The following is a 17,756-nucleotide window of genomic DNA, read 5'->3' on the forward strand; positions in this document are numbered from 1 at the left end:
TGACTTTAGCTTGCCCAGGTGGCCCTGAGGGTGGTGCCTCAGCCCAGGTGCACGCTGGGAAACCCAGTTGGCTGAGGGAGTCATGGGGGCCGAGGATGGAATTGAGGGGTGTCCAGGGCTAGTGGGAGGTAAAAGCACAGGGAGGGTGGGTGGGGATCTGGACTCAACTCTCTGGATACTGAGCTGCCGTGCAGACACTCCATCTCTGAGTGGCTCTGGGATGCGCCTTATCTCATGAGACAGGAAGTTCAGAGGCAGGGGGACCGATGGCTCAGGGATCCTGATTCTTTCTGCTCAGCCACTATTGACCGTTGATGAGGCAAGATGGTGGCAATGTCAGGACTTCCCCCAACACTGTCCAAAGGCCAGGAGGGAAGTCTCCCTCCTTATGAACCCCCAACCCCGTTTTTAAATCTTTACCCGAGGATGTTTAGTTTCATTTTTTTTAAATATATTTTATTGATTTTTTACAGAGAGGAAGGGAGATAGTTAGAAACATCGATGAGCCGAAACCGGTTTGGCTCAGTGGATAGAGCGTCGGCTTGCGGACTGAAAGGTCCCAGGTTCGATTCCGGTCAAGGGCATGTACCTGGACTGCGGGCACATCCCCAGTAGGGATGTGCAGGAGGCAGCTGATCGATGTTTCTCTCTCATCGATGTTTCTAACTCTCTCTCTCCCTTTCTCTCTGTAAAAAAATCAATAAAATATATTAAAAAAAAAAAAAAAAAGAAACATCGATGAGAGAGAAACATCTATCAGCTGCCTCCTGCACATCTCCTACTGGGGATGTGCCCACAACCCAGGTACATGCCCTTGACCGGAATCGAACCTGGGACCTTTCAGTCCGCAGGCCGATGCTCTATCCACTGAGCCAAACCGGTTTCGGCTAGTTTCGTTTTTTAATTTTTATTATTTGGTAATCTTCACCCCAGGATATTTTTCCATTGATCTTTTAGGTAGAGTGGGAGAGGGAAAGACACAAACATCCACGTGAGAGAAACACACCGATTGGTTGCCTCCTGCACGCACCCTGACCAGGGCCGGGGCCGGGGAGGAGCCTGCAACCAAGGTCCGTGCCCTTGAGTGGAACTGAACCTGGGATGCTCTATCCACTGAGCAAACTGGCTAAAGTAGGATATGCGTTTTTATTGATTTTAGAGAAAGAAGAAGGGAGAAGAGAAACATTGATTGGTTGCCTCCTGTTCGTGCCCTGACCAGGGGTCAAATGCATAACCTGGGCATGAGTCCTGACGGGGAATCGAACCTGAGATCCTTCAGTGCACAGATGACGCTCCAACCGAGCCACACCAGACACGGCTTTGGGACCCTTTTTAAGATCAAGAAAGACCTCCCAGACGACCCCTCTGGCCCTCCACCTCCAACCAATACTTCCTGCACCTCAGTGGCTGGAACGGCATCCCGTGCCCAATCCTAACCCATTGCTGGCAAGGGAACAGGCCCACTTCCCCAACCCTGTCAGGATGCTCCCTGCGGGTCTCTCCTGAACACCAGGTCCCCACAGCCTGCTAGGACCCAACTTGATGTGGCTGCAGTGGGGCCAGGCCAGTTCTTGTTCATCTCTATGCACCTGTGCCTGGTCCGAGGTGCCCGAGGATTGATGGGAACAGCCGTGAGGGTGAAGCTGGCTCAAGTTGTCCTTATGTCTTCATCATCTTAGCCACAGCCCTGCTAATTGGACAGCTGGCCTGGCCTGGGGCAGCTCAGGGGGGCCTGTTCCAACCCACATGTGACCAAGATCAGCACATCCAGTCAGCCGTGACGAGGCCTCCCACATCCACTGCCCCCACCCAACCCTGTCCAGGGCTGAGCATGACCTTTGGGCACAGCCTCAGGGACTGGGACTAAAAGGCGCCCATATGATGGAGGCTCAGAGAGGGAATGTGACTTGCCAGGTGAGTCAGGGGCAGCCTCAGGTCCAGCTGGGCCCAGCGCCCACCCCAGGGTGTCTCAGAGGTGCATGAACCACTGGGACTGTAATGTAGTGCACACACTGAGTCCGTAGGTCGGTGGGACCTGGACTTGGTGTTTCTAACCAGCTCCCTGGTGGGGGTGCTGGTGCTGGTCTGTAACCCACGCAGAGCTGCAGAGCATCGCCTGGAGGAGCTAGATCCTCAGCTCCGCCCTCAGAAGCCCACGGGCCACCTGCAGGAAGGGTGCAGTGCTGGGGGCAGAGGGGGGGAAACCCCACCTCCATCACCGCCCTGCCCCAGCCATCCAGGACACCAGAGCTGCAGGAACACTTTATTAAGTTAAGGCGATGGAGCAGGAGGAAAACGCCTTCAGAGCAGCTCCACCGGTTCCACGCCCAGCACCCCGAGGGGGAGGTGGGGCCATGGAGACAGAGGCGGGCTCCCTCCGTCCCTCTGTTCAGAGTCCCAGGGTGCAGGACCCTCCAGGGCAGGAAGTAATTAGCGGGAGGTAGGGTGGGAGGAGGGTGGCTGGCTCCTTGCCTCTCCCACCAGAATCAATTCTGCCAGGGCCGCTGCCAGACCCCGGGGCAGGGCCACGGCCCCAGGAGCCCAAGCGGGAGGCTGGAGACAGGGGAGCCAGTGCTGGAGGCACACAGCCACCAGGTATTGCTTTTTAAAAAGTACGTGTTTTGGGGAAAAAAAAAAAAAAAGGAAAAAGTCTATATATAAAAATCTCTTCACATATAAAATCCTGAAGAAGGTGCAAAGTAAGAAGACCCAGTGCGAGGGGCACGCTCAGATACGCAGAGTGTGTGTGCGTGCGCCTGTGCATGTGTGTGGTGTACATGTGTGCACCTGAGTGTGTGTGCCTGTGTGTGCATGCCTTGTGGTGCCTGTGTGTCTGTGTGTGTGCCTGTGTGTGCATGCCTGTGGTGCCTGTGTGTGTGTCTATGCAGTGCCTATGTGTATGCCCATGTGTGTGTGCCTATGCAGTGTGTGTGTGCCTGTGCGGTGTGTGTGCCTGTGAGGTGTGTGTGTGTGCCTGTGCAGTGTAAGTGTACCTGTGCGGTGTGTATGCCTGTGAGGTGTGTGTGTGTGCCTGTGCAGTGTAAGTGTACCTGTGTGGTGTGTGTGCCTGTGCAGTGTGTGTGTGTGCCTGTGTGTGATAGTTGTGAGTGCACGTGTAGCCCACAGAGGGTGGGGAGAAAGCTTGGCTTCTGACTTCCATCCAGCAGGGAAGGAGGGCAACTGGTCCCCTTGGGCTGGGAGTCTGCAGCTGGGCCGAACCACAGGACCTGGAAGACCAGAGGGGCTGGTGAGGCCTGGGGAAGCCCCAGCCTTGGTCCTGGGCCCCAGCGTAGCTTAGGCTACGCAAGGGTGGCCAGCAGGTCCTCCCAACACCTCTGGGCCCCAAAGGCTGGGCCAGATCTGCTCCTCCAGGCTTCTCCCCACACAGCGGCCACAGGGCGGCCTCTCCTGAGTGCTCAGACGTCCACAGGACTTGTCAGCAAGAGGGAGCTGCCCCCCGCCGGGATGTCTGGGTGCGGAGCTCGGTGGAAGGAAGACTATTAGTGCCGTGTGCCTGCTGCCAGGTCTGAGGCGGGCCGGCACCGCATTTGCCACCCACGCCGAGGCGTGGACTGACCAGGCTGTGGTTAAGAAGCGCCACTGTCCCCATTTACAGAAAGGGAAGCAGAGGCCAGGGAAAGGACGTGCCCTGGCAGGTGGCACAGCGCTGAGTGCGCCCCCAGGCCGGCTCACCTCTACTCGGCCACGCTGTTGCGCGGCGCCTCCTTCTCCTGCAGGGCGGCCATGGCGAGGCGCAGGTGCTCCTTTAGCTGCTCGATCTCCCGCTCCGACCGCGTCTTGATGTGGTTCAGCTCCACGTACACGTCCTGGTACTTTCCTGAGGTGAAGCGCTTGTCCTGGGGGCGGGCAGGGGCGATAAGGGCACAGAGCCCTCCCTCCCTGGCCCTGCCCGCTCAGCACATGCCCACGTGCTCCCCACTGGCCAGCACCAGCAGCCGGGCCTCTCCCGCCAGGAGGCCCCTTGGTGGCCCAGCCCTGGACAAGCCCCTCCCAGCACCACCGGTTTCAGCACCATCTGCAACCTGCTCAACGTGAGAGCGGAGGCTCAGGCAGGTGAAGCTTTTGCCCAAGACCACACTGCAGCCGGTGGCTGGGAGGAGAACCAGGTCAGCGTGGCCCAACACTTGGGCCCGTTCCATGAGTCTGACTCACACACTCCCAGAGCCACGGACACACAGAGGATGTCAAACACACAGGGACATGGCACCAGGCAAGCCACACACTCACAGACCCGGTCCTGAATCCCAGCCCCCCCGGCACCGCCACCCTCACCCCCCGCTGGCAACATGGCTTGTTCCCTGAAATGCAGGCTCTGCACAGGCAGGGATGTTGGCCTTTTGGTTCACAGATGTCTCCTCAGCACCTAGCACCATGCCTGGCACAGAGCAGGTGCTCAGTAAATATTTGCTGAATAAAAAAGAGCAAGCGTGGCCTTGAGCAAGTCAGCCTTTCTTAGCCTCAGTTTCTTTGTAAATGAGGATGACACCTCAGGGGAGAGGCACGAGGAGGGCCTGGCACAGAGCAGGGGCTCAGAATGGGGCATCCACCTGGATCCCGAGGTCCCCCACCCGCCGACACCCTGCTTCAGCCAGGACCTACCTTCTGCATCATCTGGAGCTCGTCCCGGAGGCACTGCACCTCCTTCTTCAGGTACTGAAGTTCGTTCTCCTTCACTCGCAGCAGCACCTGGGGTCACAGGTGCACGCTAACGCAGGGCCAGAGGCCAGAGCTGCCCAGCCCAGGGCACACCGCAGCCGGCCTTCTCCTTGCCTCAGGCCCCTAGAATGCAGCTCCCAGCCTGCACTGAGACCCACGACACCCAGGGGCACACTCCCCCAGGAAGTCCTCTCTCACCCACCCGCACCGTAGCACCAGGCCCTCAACTTGAGGCGAAGAAAAAGGGAGCCATAGTATGGCCCTACTCTGACCCAGAGAAGCTGGGACTCTCTGCGGACGACATCATTAACCCTCCCCAAACCCCGAGGGGCAGGTGTTGCTGTCCTGACTTAGCTAAGGAGGAGCCGGTTTCAGCCAGACTGGGGAGACTTAAAAGCTTAGGCTCTGGAACCAGACGGCTGGGTTGAAATCCCAGCTCCCATACCAACTATCCGTGTGCTCTTGGGCAAGGTACTTGGCCGTCTTGTGTCTGTTTTCTTACCTGTAAGACGGGGACAGTAACAGCATGTGCCCCATAGGACTGTGAGGGAGACTCGGTGACTTAAGAACCTTGGCTTACAGAAGTCCCAGGCACAGAGTAAACCGTATATAAATGTTTGTGAAATAAAGTACCAGGGTGATCCTGGGATCATGCCCACATTTTCTCACTGCAACTTCTCCCAGTAAGAAAGGTGTGCGAGCCCCATTTTACAGATGAGCTACTGGGACTTAGAAAGGCGAGGCACTGGTCCTGACCACACAGCAGATGGGTGGGAGGGCTGGACTCTGGCTGCAGGAGTGCAGCGCACCCAGCGGGTCCTTCCCAGCTGTGCTGGCGTCTCCTTAATGGGCCCAGCCCCTCAGGTGCCCTCCCAGGCCTAGGCCCCGAGGACCAGCCAGGCGTGCCGGTGGGCACTTACCTCCAGCTCACAGGAGCTGCGCTCATTGCGCCCACAGCCGCTGCCAGTGCCCTGTGAGGCAATGAAGCCGCGCAGCCGGTCAATCTCCTCAGACAGGCGGGCATGCAGCTCCTGGGGGCGTGGGGAGGGGGGCATGGTCAGCGCAGGGCTGCTGGGCGCCCGTCCCCACCCACTGGGGCCAGGCCCACCTGGTTGTGGCGCAGCAGCTCCTGGCCCTCCTGCTGGCAGCAGCGCAGCGTGTGCTCGCGCTCCTCGGCCTGCTGCGTCAGGGTGCCGATCTCCAGGCACTTCTGTGAGTACTGCTCCGACAGCACCTGCAGCTCCCGCTTCAGCGCCTCCATGTCTGACCTGCCCGGGGCGGAGCGGGGGAACAGTGATGGATGTGGGCTCGCGTGCCCTCTGCCAAGTTGCGTCGGGTCATGGCAAACGCAACGCAGCTCCTGATTCCCACCCTAGTGTTGCTTTGAGCCCAACTGTGGGGCTTTGAACGGTGACAGGCTCCCGCGGCTACAGATGCCTCCTCTGTGAGGGGCGGGTGGGAGGAGCCCATCGCTACAGCCTCTGCAGCCTCCAGAACTGTGCTCGGTGGCAGGACAGGGACTGGCCGAGGCTGACACTGCAGCCCAGCTCTGGGGGACACTAACGAGGGGACAGGAGTTGGAGGCCGAGACCAGCCTGACAAGAAGGGGCCAGAAGAACGGTGGCCTGAAGAATTGTCTACGTGGATGGCATGGAGGCCTGACTAAGGCCCTGCTGCTTCTGTGCAGGTGCCACAATGACAGTGGGGGTCTCAGTTGGGGGCAAACTGACGGATCCTTTGCCCAGGGGCGTCAGCACAGGTCCCTGACTCATGACCGCCAGGGTATGCAGCTGGTCCCCCCCCCCCCCGGCTCAGAAGGAGGCCCAGCCCACAGACCCCAGGACCCCAGCGCCATCTCACTGGTGCTGCTTCCGGAGGCCGTCCGGGCCCTGCGGGAGGCTCCGTGTCTTGCTCAGCTCCCGGCTCAGCTCCTCCTGGTAGGCCTTCTTCATGGCTTCGATGGCTAGAAACAGAGCAGAAGCGAGGGGGAGGGTGGGGAGGGGTCAGCAGCACCAACCTCCCCTCCTCTGAGACGCCACACGTGCTGTGGAGACAGGAGCAGGCAGTGGCATGCAAAGAGCCCGGGACCAGGCTGTGTCGTGAACTGAGTGGCTCTGGTTAAGTTGCTTGACCTCCCTGAGCCTGTCTGGCAAGAGAGGGTCACAATCCCTGCCTGATGGACCCTGCTGGGGAGACACCCAGCGTCTGAGCACCGGTACCTTCTGTTAGCGATGGCTGGGTAGAGCCCACAGTCCACTGTCCCTGCACAGCCTGGAGGGTCCTTTAACAAGACCCATCTGTGCGGCCCAGCTTAGTGGTCAAGAGTACAGGCTCAACAGTCGATACAAATCGAGGAGACTTTGCTCAGGGGACTTCACCCCTCTGGGCCTCAGGTCCTCATCTGGAAAGTGGGGTTAACAGCGCACCTTCTCTCATGAGTCCCTGGGAGACGTGTGAGGAGCATTTCGAACAATGCACAGCACAGACATTAGCTTCTGGTTGATTTTTCAGACTGCAAGCTCCCAAGGACTGAGTCTCTTTTCACACTTACACAGGGTTGCTGTGAGGATTAAACAATCCTCAACCATATCTTATCCGTAATTCCAAAATCCAAAAGCTCTGAACACTGGAAGTTTTTCATAACTCTTTTGGTGACAATCCCCGGCCTAAATGGACATGAGGCTATTTGAGGTCCCGCTTAAGGGTGACCCTGAGAAATGTCACTGCAAATAACTTGGTGCTAGATTTCAGGGTGAAGCCCAGATCCTGCTGAGACACCTCATATATGCAGCCGGTTATCTTCCTAAAAGCAGAACACATGGCCCCAGGGTTTGCGATGTGGGGCCATGGGCTTGAGTGTGTCAAGCACTTAGCAGGTGTAAGTTCTAGATCATGTGATCTCTTTCATCATTTCCATTATTCTAAAACGCTCCGGAGGTGCATGCGCTGTGCCAGGCACACAGAGCAGAGGGTCGGTTCAGAGCATGGCTTTGCAGTCAGTGTGCTCTGAGCTCCAACTCCAGGTCTGCCACCGATAAGCTGTGCCATTTGGACAGATCACTAACCTCTGAGCCAGTGTCCTCATCTGTGAAATGGGTCACTCTCTTGGGCACTGCAAGGCCTAGGACTGCTCACACCCCTCCCTGCTCTCCCGGGGTCCGGCCTGTGTGCCCAGTAAGGTGGCCCCGCTGTGAAAACTGGGTCTGTGGCTAAGCAGTCTCTCCCCCAGGATCACACTGAACCTTCCGGTGGCTACAGGCCCCGAGGGAGCACTCACAGCCAATGGGGGGAGGGCGGGTCTTTTCATTGCCTCACTTTCCTCTTTTTAAGTAGGTTCACAGGCCAATTCTGGGGGCTTCCAACTCCTCTTGATCCCTTAACCCTAAGTCTAGCACCAGGGACCCCAGCTTCTTATGTAAGAGCCTCCCAAATCCAGCGAGGAGGAGCCTCAGCTTAGAGGTTTGCGAGGCCGAGCCCGCTGTGCCACTCCTTCCCGGGGTCCTCACCTGAGGCCGTGGCGGCTGTCTCCTCGGCCAGGAGCCACTCCTTCTCCTGCTGCAGCCTCTGCAGCTCCCGCTCGTGGTGCCGCTGCAGCTCTTCCATCACCTGCTGGTGGGAGGACTCCATCTCGGCCAGGCTGCGCTCCCAGGCCTCCTGCAGGCAGGGCCAGGGGTCACGGGCTGCTCCCCTTGCCTGGGAGCGGTCCTTCTCCAGCCTGAGGTAGGCAGGCCTACCCTGGTCCAGGCTTCCCCTGGACCCCAGCACCACCAGCCTGTACCCGCCACCGCCCCTCTCCTCCAGCTACACACCTCATCCTGTCATTCTTCTGTTTCAAACCCTTCTCAGGCCCCCATCCTGCAGGGTCAAATCCCTGTTCCATGTCTGACCCCTGCAGCCTCATCCCTGGCCCTTACCCCACCAAGAAACCCCCCTAGGCCGAAACCGGTTTGGCTCAGTGGATAGAGCGTCGGCTTGCGGACTGAAAGGTCCCAGGTTCGATTCCGGTCAAGGGCATGTACCTGGGTTGTGGGCACATCCCCAGTAGGATATGTGCAGGAGGCAGCCGATCGATGTTTCTCTCTCATCGATGTTTCTAACTCTCTATCTCTCTCCCTTCCTCTCTGTAAAAAATCAATAAAATATATTAAAAAACAAACAAACAAACAAAAAAAACCCCCTAGTTATAAAAAACAATTCAGTGTGTTCACACCCAAGCTTTAGCTCATGCTCTTTCCACTGCCTGAAACATTCTTTTACATCTTTCTTTCCCTGGGTAACTCACTTCACCTGCAGCTTAAATACCCTCCTAGCTCTGTCTCTGGACAAGCTCTCCGCTGCCGCCAAAGGCCTTGTTTCCGCCATATATAAGTCCCCCGAGGACACGGGGCCCAGGACAGGGCCTGACGTGTGGCAGATGCTGGGGAAAGGAGCTGAAATTGATGACATCACAGAACAGGGCCTTGTGGATCAGACTGGCCAGTATTTTTTTTTAAATATATTTTTTTATATTATTTCAGAGAGGAAGGGAGAGGGAGAGATAGAAGCATCAACGATGAGAGAAAAATCATTGATCAGCTGCCTCCTGCATGCCCCATACTGGGGATCAAGCTCACAACCCGGGCATGTGCACTTGACCAGAATCAAACCTGGGACCCTTCAGTCTGCAGGCTGACACTATTCACTGAGCCAAACCAGCTAGGACAGACTGGCCAGTATTTAAAAGCCTGGTAATACCCACTGCTGGGAGAGTCGCTGTGATGGGGTTCGCGGAGGGCAGTTTGATAGCACCGATGCATTTTTAATGACCCTATCCCTTCACCTAGTGCAGCGGTTCTCAACCTGTGGGTCGCGACCCCTTTGGCGGTCGGACGACCCTTTCCCAGGGGTCGCCTAAGACCATCCTGCATATCAGATATTTACATTACGGTTCATAACAGTAGCAATATTACAGTTATGAAGTAGCAACAAAAATAATGTTGTGGTCGGGTCACAACATGAGGAACTGTATTTAAAGGGCCAGGAGGTTGAGAACCAACGACCTAGCGGGTCCACTTGCAAGAATGACCCCAGAGAAAGTCACACGTGTACAAAGACTGGCAACAGACAAGAACTGGGAACAATCTAAACAAACGACCCTTAAATAAGTCATGAGATCGAGCCTTACAAAGGACCCAGGCAGCTGGTAAAAGGCAGAGCCGCGCACATGGACAGCCGGGGGAAGGAGTGTGGAAAGTCAGGCGATAAAAGCTGGTTTCTGGCAATGTACATGGGTGATCCCACTCACGGAAACAAAGCCCATGGAGCCGGCCATCCGGATACATGTATGGAAAATCACAGGAAAGGTAAGTAAGGACGCTAGAAGGCAGAGGACTGGCCCCCAAAGATGTCCGCGTCCCGCTCCGGAACCTGTGAGTATCACCTTATACTGCGGCGGAGGGGACCTGAGCTTGCTAGATGCCCTTAAACAAGGAGACTCTCTCTCCTAGATTACGGACTGGCCAGGAAGCCACGAGGATCGGGGTCCGTAGATGCAGAACAGGCAGGAGAGCAGGGCTGGGGGAAGGTGAGGGGGTGGTGGTGGAGGAGTGGCTGCGGAAGGAGGTAGAGTGACGTGAAGTGAGGACTTGACTCCTTGCTCTCTTTAAAGAGGAAGGAATAGCCGCGAGCCACGGAAGGAGGGCAGCCACCAGATGCTGGAAAAGGCGAGAAGCCGAGCGCACCCAGAGCTCACAGGAGGCGCAGTTCTGCGGGTGCCTGGATTTAGCCTGGCGAGACCCATGCTCGACTTCCACCCTCCAAACTGTGAGGTGATACAGGAAACAACACAGATGTGCTCTGATGGCACTCGAGGCGACCCCTGCGGGGCGCGGGGAAGCAGGCAGGGGGAGTTCATGTGTTTATTTCTAACCTTTTAATTTGAATTATTTATGAAAATGTAAACCTATTTCTTATATAATTAAAAAAAATATTTAAGGCCCTGGCTGGGTGGCTGAGCCAGTTGGAGCATCGTTCTGTACATCAAAAAGGTTGCAGGTTCAATTCCAGGTCAGGGCGTGTACAGCAGACAACTGATCGGTCGGTTTCTCTTTCACATCCATGTTTTTCTGTCTCTCTCTCCCTGTAAAGTCAATTTAAAAAACCATAGCCCTGGGTGAGAATAAGAAAATTAAGATAATTGAAAAGGGAAGGTGAAGAGCTAGGGAAGAACCAAGGCCCAGAGGCCAGGTAAGAGGTGGCATTCTCACCTGGCTGGTGTGGCTCAGTGGATTGATCACTGTCCCATGCACCAAGAGGCCAAGGGTTCGATTCCCCCTCAGGGAACATGCCAGAGTTACGGACTTGATCTCCGGTAGGGGGCATGCAGGAGGCAGCTGATCGATGTTTCTATCTCTCCCTCTCCCTTCCTCTCTCTAAAAATCACACAAAAGAACTGTATTCTCCTTCATGGTACAGGGCATCTCACAGTGGTGGGGGCGACCCCACCTCTCCAGCAGCCACAGCCACACCTTGGAGGCCACTTTGGGGGAAAGGTGTTCAGGCAGTGAGCAAGGGTACCTGTCTCCCTGGGACTCTGCGCATGCCCTCTGTAGATCCCTCTAGTTAGGACAACAGAACCTGCTTTGGAGTCCTAATCCTGGCTGTACTGTGGAATGACCTTAAGCCTCTTCCCTCTCTGAGCCTCAGTCTCCTTATCTGTAAAACAGGCCTCATAAGACCAACTCCTGAGTGTCCCTAAGGCAGGGGTGGGCAACCCCTGGCACGCATGCCAAGCATGGCACGCCAGTAACTTTTGCTGGCACGTGAAACCCTCTCTTATAATCTTCCATTTACAATTTTTTTCTTAATATCGACTTTTTTATTTTTCAGATAAATTCAGTGTAGGTGCATCTTAGATAAATAATTTTTCATAACAAGTTATCTTAAAGACCATAGACATGGATTGACGAGAGAGGGGAAGAGCAATTTCTATGCCTCTGCCTTAACTCTCCCTGCCTTCCTAGATCCGACCAGTGTTTTGGTTTCATCCACATACGCTTGTGAATCTTTGTTCTCAGTGATGAATTTTGTGAAGTCTCGTAATAGGAGTAGCCTGATGGATGAAAGTAGTAGCTCGTGCATATCTCTGAAGGTCACGAAATATAAACCTGATGTAAAATCTCTGTCATCAGTGATGCAGCAGCAAAAGTCCCACTGATAACATCAAACGGAGCCATAAAGTTTTCTGTTGGACTGTCAGTGTACATGTATACATTAAAAAGTAAATGTATTTTTCATCATCATATACCAGTGATGGCGAACCTATGACATCCGTGTCAGAGGTGACACGCAAACTCATTTTTTTGGTTGATTTTTCTTTGTTAAATGGCATTTAAATATATAAAATAAATATCAAAAATATAAGTCTTTGTTTTACTATGGTTGCAAATATCAAAAAATTTCTATATGTGACACGGCACCAGAGTTAAGTTAGGGTTTTTCAAAATGCTGACACGCTGAGCTCAAAAGGTTTGCCATCACTGTCATATACTGTGTTTTTGTCGCTTGAATGAATTTTATTATTTCTTCAAGGTTCTTCACATATGTACACCTTAAGAGATATCAAGTTAAATGTAACATGTTCTCAAAAAATTAGGGTTGGCATGCAGAAGAATTTTGAGTCAGAGATTTTGCTGGTTTTGGCACGCACTCACAAAAAGGTTGCCCACCCCTGCCCTAAGGTAAGCTAGCACCCACCTAGAGACCACCCACCTGCAGAGATCAGAAAAATAGGGGGTGGGGATCTGTTCTTAAAGGGCCAGATCAGGCAGGCAGAGCCAGAAGCTGATAGGGGGTCAGGAGGTGGAACCAGCCCATGATGAGGGGCTCCTACAGGTCAGGTGCTGCTCTCCGACCTACCTTCCTGTGGGCCCAAGGTGTCAGCTGCCACCTCTGACGTGGATCAAAGTGGACAAAGAAATGCCCATGATCCCCACTGCACGAGGATGGAAGGGTCCCCTTTGCTAGAGGCACTACAGCCTGTGAAGTCCCAGACCCCCCAGCTGCTGTCCTGTGGTGGCAAGCCGCCCCACCAGCTAAAAGAGGGGCACCCACTCGGCCTGAGATACCAGGTTGGGGGATCCCTCCCCAGCTGTCACCTCTCCAGGGTCCACTGAATCTCCAGCCGCTTCCTCCAGTGCCTGGGGGACACAGGTGGCTCAGCTCCTCTTCACTGGTGCCCTCCGCGTCCTGAGCCACTCCTCCACTCCCGTCTTCTGCCCCCCGTTTCCCCTTTATTCCCTTCTCAGCGCCCCTCAGTTCTGCCTGCTCACCTACCATCCCAAACTCACAAGACAAAGTGTGACAGCCCAGGAGGCCTGGACTGCAACACTAGTCTGACTCCAGGTCAAAGTTCTAGCCTCCTCTCTGGGTCTCAGTTTCCCTATCTGTATGCTGACACGTCAGAGAAGTGCTTTTCAAATTTAATTTTAGCAACAGAACCCTTTTTGCAAAGGAAATCTAATTCAGGTTCTAATAGTAAAATAGACAAAGGTGGAGCTGCTCTGATTCCCCGTGGATGTGGATGGACCCATCCAGAAAAGCAGTCCCTGGGAGACCACAGCTCCAGAGGGCAGCTTGTGGGGGGTCTCTGAGGTGTTGGGCCCCACCCGGCCCCACCCACCCTTACCTCTTGCCTCAAGGGAGCCTTTGACAACACTGGTCCCTACCCTCTCCTCCTTCCACATATCAGGTGACCCCCAAGCTAGCCCTTCATGTCAAGCCCCAACTCCCCAGGCCCCAGATGGGCCCCCAGGCCTTGACAGCAACCCCAGCCTTAGGGCCCCTTGGGGGCTCCCCTCTGCCTTCCTTGGGCCCAGTCACCCAGTCCTAAACTCTCCCCCCTCTATACCCTCCTACATCCCGCTCACCCTGTCATCATCCTAGCTCCTGCCATGGCCTTGGCCCCTCCCAAGACCCTTCCACTCCAACACCACCTTCCCGGCATCACCCCAAACCTCCTCAGTGTGTGGGACAAGATCCAAACTCCTGGCTTGGCAGCGGAGGTCTCCAGGATAGGCACCCACCAGCCTTCCACCACAGCCCATGCCCCCACCCCCAGGAAGGCTTCCCAAGAGCCCGCACAGCAACCTCCCGCCTGAACTTCTGGAAGGTCCCTCTGCCCAGAGCCTGGGTTCCCAGCATTCTTTGCTGCTTCAGGCAATGATGTGCTGATTAGAGGCAGCCGATTATCAAACTTTTAGGAATTTTGTGACACAGTTAAGCAGGCCATTATTAAAAATTATGTAAGCTTATAGTTAATTACATTAAAAACAAAGCTGATACGCCAAACATCTCTTCGTAACGATTTCACTGCATTTTATTGTTGTCTATGCCCCCGAGGTTACCTCTCTTCTGTGTCTGTGTGGTGGAAATGCTCTATAATGGGTGTGCACATGTCTTCCCAACTCCGTGTGCAGGTCCTCAGCCACAGTGGGAGTATTTACACCATGGACATTGGTAAACGTTACAAATCAGGACTCGGTTTATTTTTTGATAGTCTAGACCAGCCATGGGCAAACTACGGCCCACGGGCCGTATCCGGCCCGTTTGAAATGAATAAAACTAAAAAAAAAAAAAAGACCGTACCCTTTTATGTAATGATGTTTACTTTGAATTTATATTAGTTCACACAAACACTCCATCCATGCTTTTGTTCCGGCCCTCCGGTCCAGTTTAAGAACCCATTGTGGCCCTCGAGTCAAATAGTTTCCCCACCCCTGGTCTAGACCTAAGCAAGTGATGAGAAAATGCTAGTAATGCAGATTAAATTTAAAAGTGTGCCATACCTATGACCACTACATTATAAGTAGAACAAAAACCTGAGGGAATACTCTTAAGAAAATATTCTCAATAGAGAACTATTATCCAATTCAACCAAAAGATTGCTCATGACATTGATCAAGAAAAGTTTCAATATGTTTCTCGTCTTACTCATCCACATAAATAAAAATGTCAACCAACATTCATGTTAGAATGACACTCATTTGTCAGTTACCTCTGGATACAAGCATTCGGAAAAACCAATGGAAGAATTATGAGAAAAATCAATTAGCTATATAGAAGTTACAATAAAAAGTATTATGTATTTTTTATTTGTAAGTTATATACTAAACGTCCTTTGTATCAGTAATATATCTATATCTATGTCTATGTGTATATCTATATCTATATATACTAGAGGCCCGGTGCACAATATTCATGCCCTGGGTGGGAGTGGGGAGGGGTCCCTGAGCCCGGCCTCTGGGGAGCGGCCTAAGCCAGCAGTCAAACATCCCCCAAGGGGTCCTTAGTGCTGAGCCTGTGCAGAGCGGCTCCCGTCACCACTTCTGCGCTCGCCAACTGTGAGCCCAGCTGCTGGCTGAGTGGCGCTCCCCCTGTGGGAGTGCACTGACCACCAGGGAGCAGCTCCTGCGTTGAGCGTCTGCCCCCTGGTGGTCAGTGCGCGTCATGGTGACCAGTCGTTTCACTGTTTGGTCGATTTGCATATTAGCCTTTTATTATATAGGAGATACCATATATAAGTGTGCAAGTGTGTACACATAGGTGTATTTTTTCTGGAGAGCTAGTTATCCCCAGACATGGCCAAATGTCCCCAGAGGAACAGAATCAGCCTCACGTTCCCCTAGGGGCCATTGGGGGCTCCCAAGTCCCAAAGACCATCTTATGAGGGCCTCAGCCTAGCAGGCATGGGCAGGATTTCCCTGTTTAGGGAGCACCTCCCAGGGGCCTGACCATTGGAGCGCCCACTCCCCATTGGCTCCCCATGTCCCCAGGGTGGTGTGAAGAAAGTGGTCCAAGTGCAGAGTGTCATCTGAGGGCTATCAGCCGGACCTGAGCTTAAACCCCTCTGACAGCTGCAGGCCAGCTGACCTTGGGCAAGTCACATAACCTCTCACAGCTCAGTGGCCTTGTCTGTAAACCGGCACAATGCTCATGTCCACCCGCTGGAGAAATTGAGACAGTGCATGGCAAATGCCTCCCATGGTTCTGGTACACAGGAAGGGCTTCCAAAATATTAGCTCTTTTCTGAAAACATGGCAACCAGATACTTGCCCCCGTCCCCCACAAAGCAGCTCTTCAGCCTCACCTGTGAGATGTAGCCTGGGGGGATGTGACCATCCTCCTGGGACCTGGGTGCACCCTGAGGAGCCTCCCCCTGAAGACGCCATGCCTCCAGCTGGGCACGAAGAGACAGGACCTGTGAAGGGAGATGAGGTCAGCGGGGGCCTGAAAGCAGAGGGCTGGCGCGAGGCAGTGCGGAGCTGTGGATGGGAGGAGACGTGGCCAGGATGCGCAGGCCAGGGGGACAGCCAGCTGTGTCCTGGATGGCAGGGCCAATGAGCCAGAAGAGCCTTGGCCCAGAGAAGACTAGACAGGGTTGGGAACAGAACACTGTGGCCACAGACATTTACATTATGTAGGTGGCAGGGGAAATGTCTTTAAGCCTCAGCTTCCCATCAGTAAAACTGTGATGAGATCTACCCTATGGGACCATGAGACTGCTGTGAACATATATGAGCCTCTGTATGTAAAGAGGGCCAAGGGCAAGATGCTCAGTAAATGGTCTCTCCTTTTTCTTCTCTATTCCCTCCGTGTGATTGCTGAGGACAGAACTAAGAAGCAAAAATATCAAAAAACAGCCCTGGCCAGTATGGCTCATTTGGTTGGACATTGTCCTGTGTACCGAGAGGTTCCCGGCTTGATTACTGGCCAGGGCACAAGCCAGGTTGCAGGCTTGATCCCCAGTGAGAGGTGTGCAGAAGGCAGTTGATTGATATTCTGCTTTCACATCCATGTTTCTCTCTCTCTCTCTCTCTCTCCTTCCCTCTCTAAAAATCAATAAAAATGCTTCTTAAAAACAATAAAAACCCCAAGGTCTAGAGAAGAAGATTCCAGTTCACAAAGGAGTCTGAGGTGTCCGACAGTGGACCAGGAGTGAGCTCCCCACCACTGTAGGTATGCATGATAAATGCTGCAGCATGACTATAGGGATATGAGGGGTGTTGGTGGGGTAAGGGGGTTCCCAGAGGCCAGCCATGATGTCTACCTCCTTCTCCAGTGCCTCATGGCTGTCACTAGGGGGCCCCCGGCGCTCCCCGCGGCTTTGGTTGAGCAGAGCGGTGAGAGGCACCCGCTTGTTCTCCCGCAGGGGCAGTTTCTCCAGCTCCTGCCACTTCTTCTCGATCTCCTCGCTGAGCCGACTCTGCTGGTCCTCGGTCAGGGGGGCACCCAGGCCCCGGCGTGGCCCCTCGCCAGCAGGTGTCTCTGTGGCCCTGCTGTCCACGGCCTCAAACCATTTGCGTCGCTCCTCAGAGCGATGGGCCAGGTCCCGTTCCAACTCCTCCTCCTTGGCTTGGCGGTCAAGAGTGCGAGCTGGGGTGCGGGCCCGCTGTGCGGAGCCCTGAGACAGTGGGGAGAGCTCCACGTAGTCCAGGGATGGCCGCTGTCCATCTGCCTTCCGAGGGCTGCCCCGACTGATGACCTCGGAGCCCGCACGCTGCTCCCCCACCTTCAGGGAGCCCTTCTGGGTGCTGTAGCTGTGCACTGTGTTCTCCTTATTGCAGTCCGAGAGCCTAGGGTGCCAGCAGAGCCACATCAGGCAGGATCTTGTCCACTCAGTCCCCAAACAAGCACTTCTGGAACGTCCCCATGTGCCAGAGCCTGGGGATGAACCCAGCAGAGGAGGCAGCCGAACCCAGAGGTCAGAGCTAGAGCTTCACCATTAACACACCTGGGAGCCATCCCAACTCTACCACTGACCAGCAGAGGGACCAGAGTATCTGGCTTCCCTCTGAGCTCAGTCACTCATCTGTAATATGGGACAATGCTTCTCACAGGATGAACATGGGGACTAGGTGGGCGAATGTGTGTAAATCAACCAGGAAGCCCATTAAGAATAGTGATCAAAGCGTTATTATTAAAAGTATGGTTTGATATAAGATCCTGGGTTCACAAGACTCACAGTGGAATAAGGGAGATGCCCATGGTTACTGCCAAACAGGTGAACAGTGACCTCTGGGTGCATAGGCACAAAGTGTGGA

The 17,756-nt window shown here is 54.4% G+C and overlaps 1 protein-coding gene across 5 annotated transcripts in view; it reads right to left on the bottom strand.

Annotated features, from left to right (window-relative positions):
- Positions 1-2,251: 2,251 nt before the first annotated feature.
- The window catches only part of TRIOBP (TRIO and F-actin binding protein), a 54,166-nt gene continuing 38,661 nt past the window's right edge, over positions 2,252-17,756 (bottom strand). For 2 of the 5 annotated variants that reach the window (XM_059681600.1, XM_059681599.1), the window contains 9 exons: positions 16,763-17,288; positions 15,803-15,913; positions 8,184-8,331; positions 6,538-6,640; positions 5,786-5,945; positions 5,598-5,708; positions 4,621-4,707; positions 3,694-3,857; positions 2,252-3,227 (listed from right to left, as the gene is read on the bottom strand). In XM_059681600.1, the coding sequence (XP_059537583.1) occupies positions 3,696-3,857; positions 4,621-4,707; positions 5,598-5,708; positions 5,786-5,945; positions 6,538-6,640; positions 8,184-8,331; positions 15,803-15,913; positions 16,763-17,288 (1,408 nt within the window). In that variant the 3' untranslated portion in view covers positions 2,252-3,227; positions 3,694-3,695. The remainder of the gene's footprint in view (positions 3,228-3,693; positions 3,858-4,620; positions 4,708-5,597; positions 5,709-5,785; positions 5,946-6,537; positions 6,641-8,183; positions 8,332-15,802; positions 15,914-16,762; positions 17,289-17,756) is intronic. The other 3 variants (XR_009451102.1, XR_009451101.1, XR_009451100.1) reach the window with 3 other exon arrangements.

The sequence above is a fragment of the Myotis daubentonii genome, chromosome 2 (genome assembly GCF_963259705.1).
Source record: "Myotis daubentonii chromosome 2, mMyoDau2.1, whole genome shotgun sequence".
In the NCBI taxonomy this organism is placed as follows: domain Eukaryota; kingdom Metazoa; phylum Chordata; class Mammalia; order Chiroptera; family Vespertilionidae; genus Myotis; species Myotis daubentonii.